Consider the following 15712-nt stretch of genomic DNA (forward strand, 5'->3'; position numbering starts at 1 on the left):
TTTCAGGTACTGTAAGTTAAAAATCAAAACCTCATATTTTTTGTAATTATTTATTTTATGTGCATTGGTGTTTTGCCCAAATGTATGTCTATTTGCGAGTGCTAAGTCCCATGGAAATGGAGTTGCAGACAGTTGTGACCACCATGTGGGTGCTGGGAATTGAACCCAGGTCCTCTGGAACAATAGCTAGTGTTCTTAACCACTGAGCCATCTCTCCATCCCCAAAACCTCAGATTTTTAAAAATTACCACAACTGATTCAAAATTCCTTTTAGCTTGTTAGTGAGATTATTCTATTCTAATATCTGTCAGTTCCTCAACTGAAAAAAAATGGTATTTTCAAAACCCAAAAACCAAAATCCAGACCAGTGTTATCTGAGGGTAGAAGGGATTAGGAAAAAGAACCCTGGGAGAAGGGATGGAATGTGACACCAGTCGGGATTCCTCAGCGTCCTACAATGTTTTGAACAATGAAAATATAGTTTCACTCTATGTAAAAATGTCTCCAAACCCTTAACTTGGTTTATTTTTATATTATTTAATTAACATAAAATTTTTGAAAATCATCCATAGGACAATCTCTATCTATAAATAAGAATTATAGATAGCATTTGAACTATTACCTGTTCTGCTTTAAAAAAAAAAAAAGTGGAACCAGGGGCTGAGGCAGAGAGGTCAAAGGTCCAAGTCAGCCTGAGACATCTAGTGAGCTCTGGACACAGCAGTACGGAGCAAGGGAGCATTGGTGGGGAGGGGGGTTAGTTGGTTGACATTGGGTTCTTTCTCCATCTTTGCGTAACTTACCTTTTGTTTTTCTCAGACAGGATCTCACTCACTGTGTAGCTCGGCTGTTCTGGAACTTACTCTGTAGACCAGGCTGGCCTCAGTCAAACTCACTCGCCTCTGCCTCCTAAGTGCTAGGATTAAAGGTGTGCACCACCTTGCCCAGCTTACAATTTATCTTTTGAGACAGGGTTCACGGAACCTGAAACCTGATTCAGCCAGGCTAGCATGGCCAGTGAGTCCCAGGCTGTCTCCAGCCCACCGTCATCCTGTGCTGTGGTTACAGAGGCTTGCCTAGCACCTGGCTTTTAGGTGCAGAGGATGCAAACTCAGGCCCTCACTCTTGTGTGGCAGGCACTTGAGTAGCTGAGCCATCTCCTCAGCCCTAAGAAGTGCATTTAAGAAGATTTGACAGCAGAGGCAAGTCTGTGGTACAGACGCCATGTCTGAAGGCTGACGAGGCAATAGCAAAAACACTCAGATTCTGTTTTGTGCTTAGTTCCTGAGGACATGAAGGCAATTTACGGCTAAGTACAAGAATGGTGAACCAGAATTCGTGTAGCTCTCTCACAGAACTTGGTGTATCTAGGCTCCCAGGAACTAGGACCAGCAGATCTTGGAAAACCCGAGCACGGCCTCAGAAAAGGATGAGAAGGAATGGCTGAAGTCCACAGGCTAAAAAGCACAGCCGTAACTGGCTGGACAGGAGACACCTTGAGGGAGGCAAGCTAAAGTTACATGAGTGTCCCAATTTAAAATGAACAACCTAGTAAAAGTAAAATTTTAACAAATTCATTTTAATGTAAATCGGTGAACTACAGATACATAACGAATTTTAAGGAAACTAAAAACCGGCATAGGCAGGGTATTTCTACCCTCCAAGTGAGGGTGGAAGAGGGCAGACCCCCAATCTGTCAAAGGCAAACCCACAAAAATCTCAGGTGGGGAAAGTGGAGGTGTTCATCCGTGTTGCTGTTGCTCATCAAGCTCAAGGCTTCATGTACTACAGAGACGATAACACAGTACCTGCCTCAATCAGGCAACAGGCTTAGGAAGCTGGAGACGTAACTCTGAGGCGCGCAGCATGGATGCACCTCTCTGCAAACGATTCCTTGTACTGTGTGGGAGACTCCGTTCTACTTCCATCTGGTGTTCACCCAACTCAGGGTGTAGCAGCTGCTAGCGTTGAAGATGTCTTTCTTCAGGAAAAGCTGGGGCTTGGACACGTCTTTGTGGGTGTGGAAGAGCCTGAAGTCTCTCTGCTCCAGCTCCTTCAGGAGGCTGTACCAAAACCGCACCACGCTGCTCTCACTGCCACTGACCTCAAAGCCAGGCCAGTGGAGATGAATCTCAAAGACCAGCTGCCCAATCTGCTCAAGGACGTCTTCTAGAATAAGATTTTCTAGAACTTTCCATTCTGCACTTTCCAGATCCGCCTTGAGAATATCAATCTGTAACAAAGCAATAAAATGGGATTCTTAGACTTGGACATTCACTATACCACCTCCATACCAAATCAAGTTAAATCATATCATATCACATTGTATCATACCATATCATCCTATCTACCTCCAAAGGCAGCAGAATGTTCACATTTTAGAGTTGGAAGTCATTTAAAAAACTTCATTAAATATTTTTTCATACAATATATTCTGATTATATTCTTTCTCCTCCCTCAATTCCTCCAAGATTCTCCCCACTTTTGAGCTTTAGATATGTGTGTTTCAATCTGAATAACCAAGTAGCCATCGATGACATAAATCTCCAGCCTTACTTCATACCGTTGATGAATACAAACAACGAAATGCCAGGTGAACATTATAATGGACCCTCCTGCCTTCTGCCCAGTGCCAGCAGATACCTAAGGAAGAAATCCAGGGCACATTCATCACAGAGTCCCACACCCTCATCTTTCCCCACAATCCTCATGCCACTCCAAGGAACCCAGCCAAGTCCTGTTGGCATGGTGGTCACACAGGGAAGGACAGAGAGCCATGCCTGCAGGCTCTCTGTCACAAGTGTCATCCTTGGAGTCTTCATCGGGATTTGAAACCTAAGAAAGAGATTTGGGGTTTCTGAGTATTAGAATTATGGTTTCATGATTTCTTTTAAAAAGTATATCCCAGGATAGCATTCTAAAACAAAACAAACAACAGCAGCAAACCACAAACATCCCCTGTTTATTAAGTGATATTTACTTCCCTGGTAAGATGGGATAAAGGAAGACAGGATGGGAGAGATTATTTTTGCAATTAAATGAGAGTCAGTTTCTTTCTATTGGCTTTGTATAAAATCCATTGGAATGATAGACTCCCCAGCACCTGAAAGAAAGCAGGGTAGCTATGGCTGTGTGGCAGAGTGCTTTCCTCGCAAACATCAGGCCCCTGGTTTCCATGCTCGGCGCCATAAAAAAAAGTACCAAGTTACTAATACACACCTGACCCTAAAAAGCTAAGTAGTTCCCTTCACAATGTCCATTTAATTACATGTTAGCACTAATGAAAGGGTCATTCTGTTAGTGACTGTAGTGGTTAGAACAAGAATGACCCCCATAGGCTCATATATTTGAATGCTTAATCATCAGAGAACGGCACTACTTGAGATAGAGTAGGAAGTGTGGCCTTGTTGGAGGAAGTGTGTCACTTGGGGTGGGCTTTGAGGGTTCAAAAGCCCAAGCCATGTTCCAGTGTCTCTCTCCTCCTACTGTCTGCCTGTCTGGAAGTAGAACTCTCAGCTCCTACTCTGGCACTATGTCTGCCTGTGTGCCGCCATGCTTCCTGCCATGATGAGGATGCGAATGGACTAAGCCTCTGACCTGTAAGCCAGCCCCAATTAAATGCTTTCTTTTGTAAGAGTTGCTGTGCTCATGGTGTCCCTTCACATCAATAGAACACCAACTAAGACAATTACCTTAATTACCGTTTATGAAAACAGACTCAGTGAGTAGCCCAGTCCAATTACACAGCTGGAGAGACAGTGGTAAAATATGAACAGTCTGAGTGTCATATCGTCTGTGCTTGTGTGTGTGTGTGTGTGTGTGTGTGTGCACGTGCGCATGTACATGTCTATAAACATGTATGTGGAAGCCAGAGGTCAACATCTGATATCTCTGCATCTTATTATTTTTTTTCTCCATTTTATTATTTCTTTATATGAAGTCCTTTGTTAAACCTAGAATTCATGTTTTTGGCTAAACTTGCTGGCCAGTGAGCCCAGGAATGATCCTATCTGCACCCCAGGAACCTCCTTCACCCCCCACTGGGATTATAAATGCCACCACACCCAGCATTTATATGGGCACTGGAGATCTCAACTTGGGTCTTCATGCTTGCACAGCAGGCACTTTAATCAATGGAGCCATCTCTCCAGCTTCCCATATGTACTTAACCATTAAAGAGTATTATCCTCCCAGTAAGCCACCAAAGGGAAGAGTAACGGCATTCCAAGAAGCGTTGACCTTAGAAAATCCAAAGCTGTTAGGAGAGTGAACATGGGTCAGTGAGGTGCTTGAATCAGTACCATTGAATTTTCAGCGTACTTTTCAAAACGGGTAACGTCACCCCAAGCTAATCTGACAGCATTTGACATAATGAATACTGGAATGGAAGGAAACATTCAAAGGAGCAAAGATCGGAGTCCCAGGCACTTCAGCCCCCCAGAAAGCTGCTGGCCAGAACCACTAGGATCCAGCTCTGCAGAAGTAAGACTGTCTTTGTTGGTTGATAAATATGGACGTACAACACCAAGTCCAGTCCTGCCCACCATTTCCTGCCAGTGTAATCTGTGTGGTAAGTTTTCCAGATGATGTCAACATCTGAAAGTCCCACATCCGTGGAGGCATTCCTTGAGCGATTTCAGAGTTACGCAGAGGAGCAGGTGCGTGGACATCAGATATGATTGCTACAAGAAAGAGGGCTTGGCTGAATGTCCTGAGACCTGCAACGCATGCTTGGCACTCTTGATTGGATGTTCTGGAACCAAGAATGGAGAGGTCTTAGGAAAGTCAACGTCAGCAAACTGGCTGTGGGTCAGTGGTTTCGAAACAAATGGAATAGGTGAAAAACAACTTTTTTCTTCATGAAGCTGACTGAGCAAAGACAGGTTCAATGGGAATATGGGCCAGGCTAAATCAATTCTTATGAATGGGACCCAAGGGAATTAACTCCCTCCATTTTACATCTCAGCTGCTTTGGCACTCCTATAGCTTTGTTTAATCTTGGCAGCTTTAGGCACAGTCCTCCTGGATTAAGAGTAATTAAGCTGCCAAAAGAAATATTTAACCAAAACTTCACAGAATATCCTAATTGGTAGAGAATACACTCAAAATTCAAAGAGCAGAATGTGTTGTCTAAGTCGCACAGCCAAGAATTTCTTAGGTGCCTTATAGACTTTTTTCCCCACAGCCCTAGGTTTCCTGTGAGTTTGAATGTGATAAATATCATAAACAAATCAAAATGTGAAAAGGACAGCATAGGGTTGGGATGTAGCTCAATAGAGTAGATTGCTTAGCAAACATGAGGAGGAATAAAAACAAAACAAACAAACAAGGAAATCGGGAGTGGGGGAATGGGGACGCTGAAGTCCTTTAGCTGAACCTGAAAACTCTACCGGTAAAGATACCAAGGACTATACCATAGATTTTTCAGACATCTTAGAGTTGTGTTTATAGGTGTATGGGTGTATTGTCTGTGTGTATGTATATGCAACGCATGTATGCTTGGTGCACACAGAGGTCAGAAGAGAATTAGAACCCCTGGAACTGGAGGTACGGATGGTTGTGAACAAGAATGCTGGGAACCAACCCTGGGTCCTCTACTAGAGCAGCAAGTGCTTTGAACTACTGATCAATCTTTCTATCCCCCACCCCAACATATTTAAAATAAATTATCAATCAAAAGTTATAAGCAACCAGAACAGAACCAAATAAAGTTAAATCATAGCAAATACATATTTGCTTTAGAAATGCAGTTTTTAGTCACTTGATGAAAATACCTTCTTAAAAGCAAACAGAATGCTAAATGTCATAATATCCCTACCTTCTTTACCCCAGTGACTGAGAGTCCCTGCTCTGATGAGAACCAAACAGGCTGGTCTTTGTCACTCAGCCTTACAGTGGTGTGGCATGGACTCACCCACAATCTCTTCCCTGCCTCCCAAGCTGAGAACACAGACAGCCAAAATACAGGGAATAAAACAAAATTTTCTCTCCCATTATGCATTTCCTTTTGCTTGCATTTCAGAATGTCCCATTACCATGAACTATTTTGCAAATATAATTTTCCTTATTACTGCATAATGCAGACAATATTATTGTTATTATAAAGCGCTAAAGCATTCTGGGTAAGACATGCCACATTTAAGATTCTAATACCATCTTGTAACAATTATGGCACCTCAAATCATGCAAATGATTATGTTGGCATAATCAAGTGCCAAGTCTAATATAGTTGGGTTAAGTCAGGTTTCTTGTAAAGAACAAGTATGTGATAATGCCTAATAAACTCTGGAGTAAGTAAAGACATATTTTTGGTCTCAAAGATGGTAGAAGAAACCATCTGTCTGGAATAATTTCAAAGGTTTTGAAGAGGTTCTAGCATCAGATATTATCTCCTTTCCTTACGCCTCAAATATCCAATAAGTTGCTTTCCACACAACTTTTTGAAGAACCTTAATTTTAACTGGATTGAGATGTGATACCTTCTGGCAGCATCCTCATAGAGGGTACAAGTCTGTCTCTGCGCTCATCCACCCAGATCATGGCTGATTCATGATCCATCTGCAGGATGACTTGAAAGGAGAAGAAGGGGGCTATGTGTGGGAGTGAACTTTCTAGGCTGCTGCAGCAAAGAGCAACAGAAACAGAGTGACCTAAAACCTGGAGTTTGTCAGGTCATTGGTATAGTAAGTGAAGGTCCAGGTTTCCTTCAAGAGGAGAAACTGCCTACCTCTCTCTAGGCTTGGCAATTGTGGCATTCTCAGCGCCTACATCACCCAGTCTCTGCTTGTACTTTCTCACGGTCTTCTCTGTGTGTCTCTGTGTCTGCGTATGTGTTTCCCCTTTTCAGAGAGGCGTCAGCCATTTTGGATTAGAGCCAAGCATGCTCTCTTATGACTTCATTTTAGGTAATACATCTGCAACAACCACATTTCCAAACAAGGCCACATTCTGAAATGCTGGAGAAGAGGGATTTAACTGGTAACATTGCTCAAGGCAGCCATTGCAACAGGGCTTTTACAAGACAGTGTGTACCCAGGAGCCATTGCTTAGACAGCATGTTCTGTTAAAGCCAGCCAAAGGTAACAACTATCCAAGGCAATTATGACTATCACTCTGCCAGTCACTACATCAGCCAACACTGGCAGCTTATTCCTTGCTAAATACCCAAGCCAGGCAAATCAACAAATTTGAAGGCCAACCAAAATCACCATGGAAACATGCCCATATCTCATTCTTTGGTTCTCTCTGCCGTGCAAGCAAGTACAGCCTGTTTGGGGCACTTTCCCACTCCCCGTATATATCGCTCCCGGTCCCTCTCTAACACTTTCTGGATTACAGAATTCTTTCATTTACAGGTCTCCATCTAAGCTTCTTTTCTTAACAGGCCTCCCAGCAGGATGAGCAGAGTTTTCTCACACTGGCTACCTTTGAAGAGGGCAACAATGGGCGCTCCACCTTTCAAGTAAAATCCTAGTTTGGATGTCAAAACTTCAGGGCATTCTATTGGTCAAAATAAACCACAAAGCCAACTCAGATTCCAGACGAGAAAATAGATTCTAGCCACAGAGGGAAGGAGGGACAAGCACAAAGAGGGTGGAGGGAGTCATTCATGGCATCCTTGCAGATAATTGGTCCCAGTGACTAAAAGCAATTATACTTTATGCAAATCCATAAATGAGCTAAAATATTGCCAGAGATACCAATGTTTAGTAGACATGAGTAGACATTCACTCAGGAAGAATGAACAGGAGAGCCTTCATTCATCAGAATACTTCGATGACCAATCCTGGTGTTCAGTTTCCTTTCTGGAAAGAAGGGCTGGTGGCATGTCTGTGAGATATTTTCTTGATTGCTGTTGATGTAGGATACCCAGTCCACTGTGGGCAGTACCATCCCTATGCAGGTGGGCCTAAGCTATGTAAGAAATGTAGCTGATCCAGACACACATACACACCCAAACCTGGGTGTCAGAAAAGAGGCCTCAGCAATCTGTGGGGCCTTGGAGAGTAGAGCAGTATTTATTCCTGGCATACAAATGGACTCTGGGAGCCCATTATACTTGGAGGGATGTTCTCTCATCCTGGACACATGGGGGAGGACCTAGGCCCAGCCTGGGATGATATGACAGACTCTGAAAATCCCACATGGAAGCCCTTGCCCTCCCTGAGGAGCAGAGGGGGGATGGAGTGGGGTGGGGGTTGGGAAGATTGGGGGCTGGGGGAGGAGTGAAGGGAGAGGGAACTGAGAGTGACATGTGTAAAAAGTTAAATAAAAAAATAAAAACCAATGATATTTGAATACAGTGGATGATGTGATGAACTAGGAAGGAAGGAAGGAAGGAAGGAAGAAAGAAAGAAAGAAAGAAAGAAAGAAAGAAAGAAAGAAAGAAAGAAAGAAAGAAAGGAAGCTGACTATAGGCCTGGCTGCAAGCCAACAAGCAGTGTGCCTCCATGGTGTCGACTTCAGTTGGCACCTCCAGCTTCTTCCTGGCTTCCCTCAATGATGGTGTATAACCTGTAACCCTCTCCCTTCCGAAATTTCTCTTGGTCAGTATTTTATCATAGTTTCAGACAAGCAAACTAGGACAATTATTATTAAGGACTATGTTAATTATATGTGGCATGTGCTCATAGAATTAGCTTTCTTGGGTGTTAACAGAGAGTTGGGATACCCAATGGATTGTGGTAACTAATAAAGAAGGCTAGACATGGTGACACTGCTACATCCTCCAACACTCTAGAGGCTAAGACATGAAGAATGGAGGCTTGAATATACATATCCTATGCTACATTAGCAAGACCCAATTTCAACTTAAAAGAAAGAAATCTAAGAAGAGCAACCAAAGCATGTTTTTTTCCTAAGTGGTTAACTTATTTTTTGTATTTCACAAGTAAAATGCTGGAAGCGCTATTTGACAAACTGTAGTATTAACTGCCAATGCTACAGACATTTTTAATAAGAACAAAAGCATCCACTGGTGTCCCTTTTAATGTAGGTCAAGTGTCCTATTGCGTAAAAAATGGTCACAGATGTGAAAATATCACACTTGAAGGAATAAAATGTTATCTTTAAATTACTATTCACTTGATAAACAACACCATACGAACATTTTAATTGCTATTGTAACCATAAGTGATTTGTAGAATAAAACCTGCAGATCTTCCTCCAGTACGACAAAACCAATGAAACAATATGCCAATCAATGATCTTCTCTGGCTTCTTTGGTTTCAACTTTACAAGGTACAGTAGACAATGGGGAAAGGGACACAAGGCAGGGCGGCTGTGCATGCTCAGTTAGAATTGGGACAGAGGTACGTATTATCCTAATCAAGATGATCTTTTTAGAAAAACTAAATTGTCCTAAATTGTGGCACAGTGGAAAGAATATTAAACATGAATAATTTATTAGTCTAAACACCATTTAGTAAGTGACAGCAGTAGACTTTGGACATACACTGTAATGGGACTGGTAAAGGAAAATCAGCTAACATTAAAAGACAACAACATCTACGTGTTAAGAATACATGTGAATGTTGGAGAATGTGCTGAGGGCATTGGAGAAAGGCTTTCATAACCACTCAGAGATGTCTACCACAGCTGCCAGCCTCGGGCCACTAGGCACCAAATTGAGAGCACTTCCTGGGTAGATATTACATTTCTGCTTTGATAAGGCTCAAATATACTTATAATTGAGAATATAAGTCTGATTTAGTAGAGTATCTCAATAAATATTCAGAGATGCACTTTCATTATATGAAGTTAGAATCAGCTCTACATGGAACCACGAGTAGAAACCACACTGGATTTGTCTTAACTGTTTTAGACAGAATTTTAAGTCAACAGCACAGGTCTCTCTACAGTTTGGAGGCTACAAACATGCTCATTCCAAGTCACCAACCAATCTTATTCTAGCTTGCCAAGAACTCTGATAGGTAGAGGTATCTATCTTTCAAGAAGGAATATTTCTCCTAACTGCACAATTGCAAGTAGGAGCTACTGAGCATGAGAGAGATGTGTAGACTTTGGCCAATTTTCATTTCCTAAATTGTGGCATAGGGGAAAGAATACTAAACATGAAGGATTCATCAGCCTAAACACCATTTAGTAAGTCTGAGGTAGGTTAAATATTAGCATTTTGTTTTTACAAATTAAAACTCAAGCAGTTGTCATATTGTTCGTCACAGCCCACAGGAGCCCTGTCATGGTCAGGAATGGCGTGGCCTCTGTCTGACCTCTCAGATTAATCTTCAGATACATAAATCATGTGAGAGTTCACAAATACCCATGAAAAATAAACACTCTGCCAACAGTTTTATGTCAACTAGATATAAGCTAGAGTCATCTGAGAGAAGGGAACCTCAATTAAGAAAATGTTTCTGTAAGAAGGGGCTGTAGGCAAGTCCATAGGGTATTTTATTAATTAGTGATTGATGAAGAGGTCTATCCCATTGTGAGTGGTGCCATGCCTAGGCCAGTGGTCCTATGTTCTATAAGAAAGCAGACTGAGAAAGTCATAGAGAACAAGCCAGTAAGCAGCACCCTTCCATGGCCTCTGCACCAGCTCCTGCCCCCCCTTTTGAGTTCCTGTCCTGACTTCTTTCAGTGATGAACAGTGATATGGAAGTGGGAGCCAAATAAGCTTGCTTCAGTCACTGTGCAATAGAAACCTAAACAAAGATACTCACTAACCATAGAAATTCTATTCTGGAATATTTTTAAATTCTGAAATCAATCCTATGATGAATTATACCCATTCTAGCATAATCTACTTGCCCTCATTGCAGATTTGTTTATATGTAATTGAACTGTAAAATTACAAACGAGCACAGTACTGTGTTGCTCTTCTGCCTTTACTGCGAGTGAGCAGATTACCACTGGCGTTGCAGCACAGTGCTATGGACAAGGACAATGCACTATCTACACTGGAGCCGGGTGAGTGGGTCCAAATGAGGGGAGGCATTGTACAAATCAAAATGTAGAGGCTGTTGAGCACACAGTAGCATCAGCAGAGGCTGTTGCTGACCACAGAGTACCATCAACAGAGGCTGTTGCTGACCACACAATACCATCAACAGAGGCTGTTGTTGGCCCTGGCAACCTGGGGAAAGAGCTGAATGGGAATGACAATTATGCCTCAAAAAGTCTGTGAACATCTCACTAACTTCATGCGTAAGGAAACTTAAATTTGTATTTCATTTGCATGACACCTATAGAAGCAAGTACCTAAATATTTTTAACAGGAACAAAACTTTTGACCTGTTGTACAAATTACTGTAATTGTGATCGTCTTAGTTCAGCATAATTACTTCAAACTATTTACCAGACTTCATCTTGACTTAGTTTCCTGGGAAGGCCTCTCAGTTATTTGTTTCATTACATTTTCCTTAGGGACTGGAGTGTAGCTCAAGGCCAGAGTGCTTGTTTAACATGTGTGAGAACTTAGGCTTGATCCTCAGCATCACCAGAAACCTACAGAAATCCTTTTACTTAAGCAAGTTCAAAGAGTGAAGGTGTAGATATGCATCCTGTAGGAAGAGAACACACAACAGTGTGAGTCAATGAAGCAGAGTCAGCAAGGCATAACAATTGTGATGCCAACAGTAAGGAATTTGAGGCAGGAGGATTAATTTAAGTCTAAGATTACCTTGAAATATATGAGCTCCAGACTAGCCTGAGCTACACAGTGAGAATATATGTAACAGACTAATAAAACAAACAAAAAAATTAAAAAGAAAGAAAGGAAAAATGTGTGGTGGAAGAGGTAGGTAAAAAACATAATTTTACTCTAATGTCAATAAAGTTGACTGTGGAAATAAGAAGATCCTACATTTAGCACAGCAAATTTACATAAATTATATGAACTGCAAGTTTTATAAAAGTCAAAATGAAATTCTGTATGTAGAACAAGTGATGCCTATGTACCATATCATATGTTCACAAGGCCTTAGAGAGTTATGAATATCAGCAACAAAGAAAATAACCTAGTCTATGGCCGGCTGAATGAAGTTTGGTGTGCAGGTTAGCTTTTTGCCAACTTGATACAAGTTTGGTCAACTGTGAAGAGAAAACTTCAGCTGGGAAAAATGCCCCATCAAATTGGCCTGTAGCAAGTCTGTGGTGCATTTTCTTGGTTACTGGATAAGTATGAGAGGACCCATCGCAATGGTAGGTAGAGCCACCTCCGGGCAGGTTGTCCTGGGTTGTATAAGAAAGCAAGCAGAGCAAGCTAGGGATCCAACTCAGGTCATCAGTCTTGTTTGACAAAACCCTTTACCTGCTTGCTGAGCTGTCCTCCACAGAACTATTCTCATTATAGAAGCTGCAATGGCATCCTGAGTCTTGAGCTCTTGGCTGGCACACGACCTACTTTCTTACATGTGAAATAAACATAGACATTTGGGAAAGGTTGTCCAGAACTTTTGGATTTCCAAAAATGGCACAGAAGTGAACTAAATAGTCCATTCACGTGGACATCCCATTCACACCTTCAGTAGTGAGAGCTACCCTAATACTGAAGAACCCGTGAGAAACGGTAATTCACAACACACTGGCATATGTTACACCTGGCGTAACAGGCTGCTCCCTTCGCTGTACACATGTCGCATAGCCAAATGGGCAAGCATCTCCTAAGTAAACTTACTGTAAAAGTGAGGTAGATTTAAGGCCATTCAAGTTAAAGAAGTTATTTGGAATTTTTTGTGCCCTTTCTACATGTGTTTGAATAATGAACTTCTTTCTCAGCTTGTGGTCCTGGAAATAAATACAGCGGAGGGTATATCAAGTAAGAGTAGCATGCAAAGGTAGAATCACAATAAGGGAAAGCAAAACACTAAAATTGTAAGACATGGGGTGGAGGTGATGGCTCAGTGGTTACAAGCAAAGGATGCTCTTCCAAAGGACACAAGTTCGGTTGCTAACACCCACGTGGCACCTCAACCATCTGTGACCGAGGCAATCTGATGCCTTTTTCTCATCTCCATGAACATCAGGCCCAAAGAGGGTGCATGTACATAGAAGCAGGCGAAACATTCACGTACATAAAATAAAAATAAAGACATTTAATTTTTTAAAATAAAACTTGCATGTCCATTGTTGGTCTCATCACAGTGCACTTTGAGAAAAGCCTCTCTCCACGTGTGTGTTTGTCTACAGTAGCATCACACACCAGGAAAACCAAAGAAGGTAAGAAACATAGGAAGGAGAAATAAGCCAGGAGTTTGCTAGCAGCAAGGGATGCTTACCACTGAGGAAGGTCCTAAGGAGTGAAAAGATGGTTTCCAGAAGCCTCTGTCTCACTGGGCACAGTAGGGAGTTGCTTGTTTTAATCTTTACTTTAGCCATGCTGGGATTCCCAGAAACTAATACTTTTGCCTCAACCCCCTTTAGACCAGGCAAGCCTCAAACTCTCTGTAGCCAGTGGGGATAACCTTGTTCTGCTCCTCTTTGCTCCACTTCCTGAATGCTGCCACAGACATGCACCACCATGCTAGGTTTTATGTATTGCTAGGGATTGGACCCAGGGCCCCATGCTTGTAAGGCAAGTACCATACCAGCTGAAAGAGCAGGAGTAGAGGAATCTTCCCTTCCTGCTTCCATCCCTATTTGCTCCTCTGAAGAGGCCACCTTGGGGACTTCAGTGGACATGGTTCCCTTTTGCAAACAAGGCACAGGGTATGATACAATTACCTGGGGCCGTTAGGCCCATTCTCCGGTATCTCAGGGTCACTTTCTAAGATATATGTTTACACACTGTGATGGTTAGTTTTATGTCAACTTGACACAAGCTAAAGTCATCAGAGAGAAGGGAGCCTCAACTGAAAAAAAATTCTATAAGATCAGGCTGTAGGTAAGGGCAGTTTTTTGAGTTTATGATTGAAGGGGATGGCCCAGCCCATTGTGGGTGGTGCCATCCCTAGGCTGGTTGTCCTGGGTTCTATAAGAAAGCAGGCTGAGCAAGCCATAAAGAACAAGCCAGTAAGCAGCATCCTCTGTGATCTTTGCATCAGCTCCTGCCTCCAGGTTCCTGCCCATTTTGAGTTCCTGTCCTGACTTTCTTCTGTGATAAATAGTGACACAGAATTGGAAGCCAGATAAAGTCTTCTCTCTCTAAGATTCCTTGGTCATGGTGTTTCATCAGACCAATGATAACCTTAACTGACACACACTTTGCCTTAGTCTGTCAGGGCTTCTATGAAAATCCTACTGGCTAGGTGGTTTTAGCAACAGAAACATGTCCTCACAGCCCTGAGAAGGTATCTGGAGGACCAGTTTCTCCTAAGGCCCCTCTGGTTGGCTTACACATAGCTGCCCTGCCACACTGCTGTATTCCTGGGTGAACTCCCGGCAGCTCTTGCTTTTCTGATAAAGAAGCCAGCCATACTGGATTAGCTCTTTGTCCCCCTAAGACTTTGTTTAAACCCTTTACCTCCTTAAAGGCCTATGTTAAATGCACTGGGAATTTAGAACTTCAATCTGTAAATGGAGAGAAAGACACATTTTAGCCCTAATATATAAAGTATGCATTCATTGAAATGCTTAAACTAAAGACAATAATTCCCTTCACAAATATGTCAAATACACTCTTGGTTCTGTTTTAGTAACCATTTCTCCTCCATTGTTAATGGCCAGCTCTGATTCTAGGTAGTACACATCAGAGCCACCAAATTAATTGAAGGTGAGTAGCAGAGACTGTGGGAGATATTAATTGCAACCTCATATGCTCTTCTAGAATGGTGTCAGGTTCTGCTCCTCATGGTGAACTTCATAGGCCTGCAGCCTGTGCAACTCATGGACCACAGGCACACAGAGCTAAGCTTGTGCTGTAATCTGCAGCCACCTTCTTGAAAGCCTTAATTGGTTTTGAACAAGACTCTTCATTCCATTTTTACTGGGCCCTACACATCACGTAGTTGGCACCCTTGGATCCTGCTGACCTCATGACAGGATGGGCTCACATCTGCCAGGGCCACAGAAGGCAAAGCAGCCTCTACCTTGCTCACCATACCGTCATCCTTAGAAATGAGCCATTGTGCACCGTGTCTGCCCTTCAGGTTGTCATGTTCTGAGAAAGTTCAAACGACTGACCCCCACAGAGAAGCCATTTGGAGAGAGAGATTCGCTTCGAATGGAGTCAGATACCTGACTTCTGGCCACAAGAGACTCTGAGCCAGAACCATCCAGCAGAGAGCCCTTCCCAAACTTCAATTCACATGAATGATGCGAGTTAAAGTGATCAGGTCTTAGTTTGTACGCTCTTTCATTTATGCAGCAATCAATAACTAGAACAGAACCCAAACGTTATTTTATAGACATCTTTTTGAAACTTGATGACTATTGCCATTATCAAAATTCTACATATTTTAAATCTGCAATTTCCAGAAATTAATAAATATGTATTATAAAATTATTAAATAAATTACAATCATTAAAAATTTTTAAACTCAAAAAAATGAAAAAGATTTTTAAAAACTTCTCAAAAGCTTAAAAATTTCTCCTGAACTATCAATGCACACACATTAAAGAGTACAACCTGTGTGAGCATGACTGAACACCATTTTTATATGAAACTGAAGTTAATGCTTTCCCTGTTTTGACTTCTGCTGTGATGGAAATTGGACCCAGTGCTCGCATGTAGGTGAGTGCTGTGCTATTGAGGTCCATCTCAGCCTCAGATGAACATGAATGGGTTTCCACATGAGTGAATTTTCCTCCA

At 42.1% G+C, this 15712-nt stretch overlaps 1 protein-coding gene across 3 annotated transcripts in view; it reads right to left on the minus strand.

The window, feature by feature from the left end:
• Positions 1-1558: 1558 nt before the first annotated feature.
• Mettl24 (methyltransferase like 24) overlaps positions 1559-15712 on the minus strand; it is a 111397-nt gene continuing 97243 nt past the window's right edge. For all 3 annotated transcript variants that reach the window (XM_013115744.3, XM_005073245.4, XM_040728169.1), the window contains one exon: positions 1559-2233. In XM_013115744.3, coding sequence (XP_012971198.1) covers positions 1919-2233 — 315 coding nt within the window. In that variant the 3' untranslated portion in view covers positions 1559-1918. The remainder of the gene's footprint in view (positions 2234-15712) is intronic.

This window comes from Mesocricetus auratus, unplaced genomic scaffold (genome assembly GCF_017639785.1).
Source record: "Mesocricetus auratus isolate SY011 unplaced genomic scaffold, BCM_Maur_2.0 Super-Scaffold_100018, whole genome shotgun sequence".
Taxonomy (NCBI): Eukaryota; Metazoa; Chordata; class Mammalia; order Rodentia; family Cricetidae; genus Mesocricetus; species Mesocricetus auratus.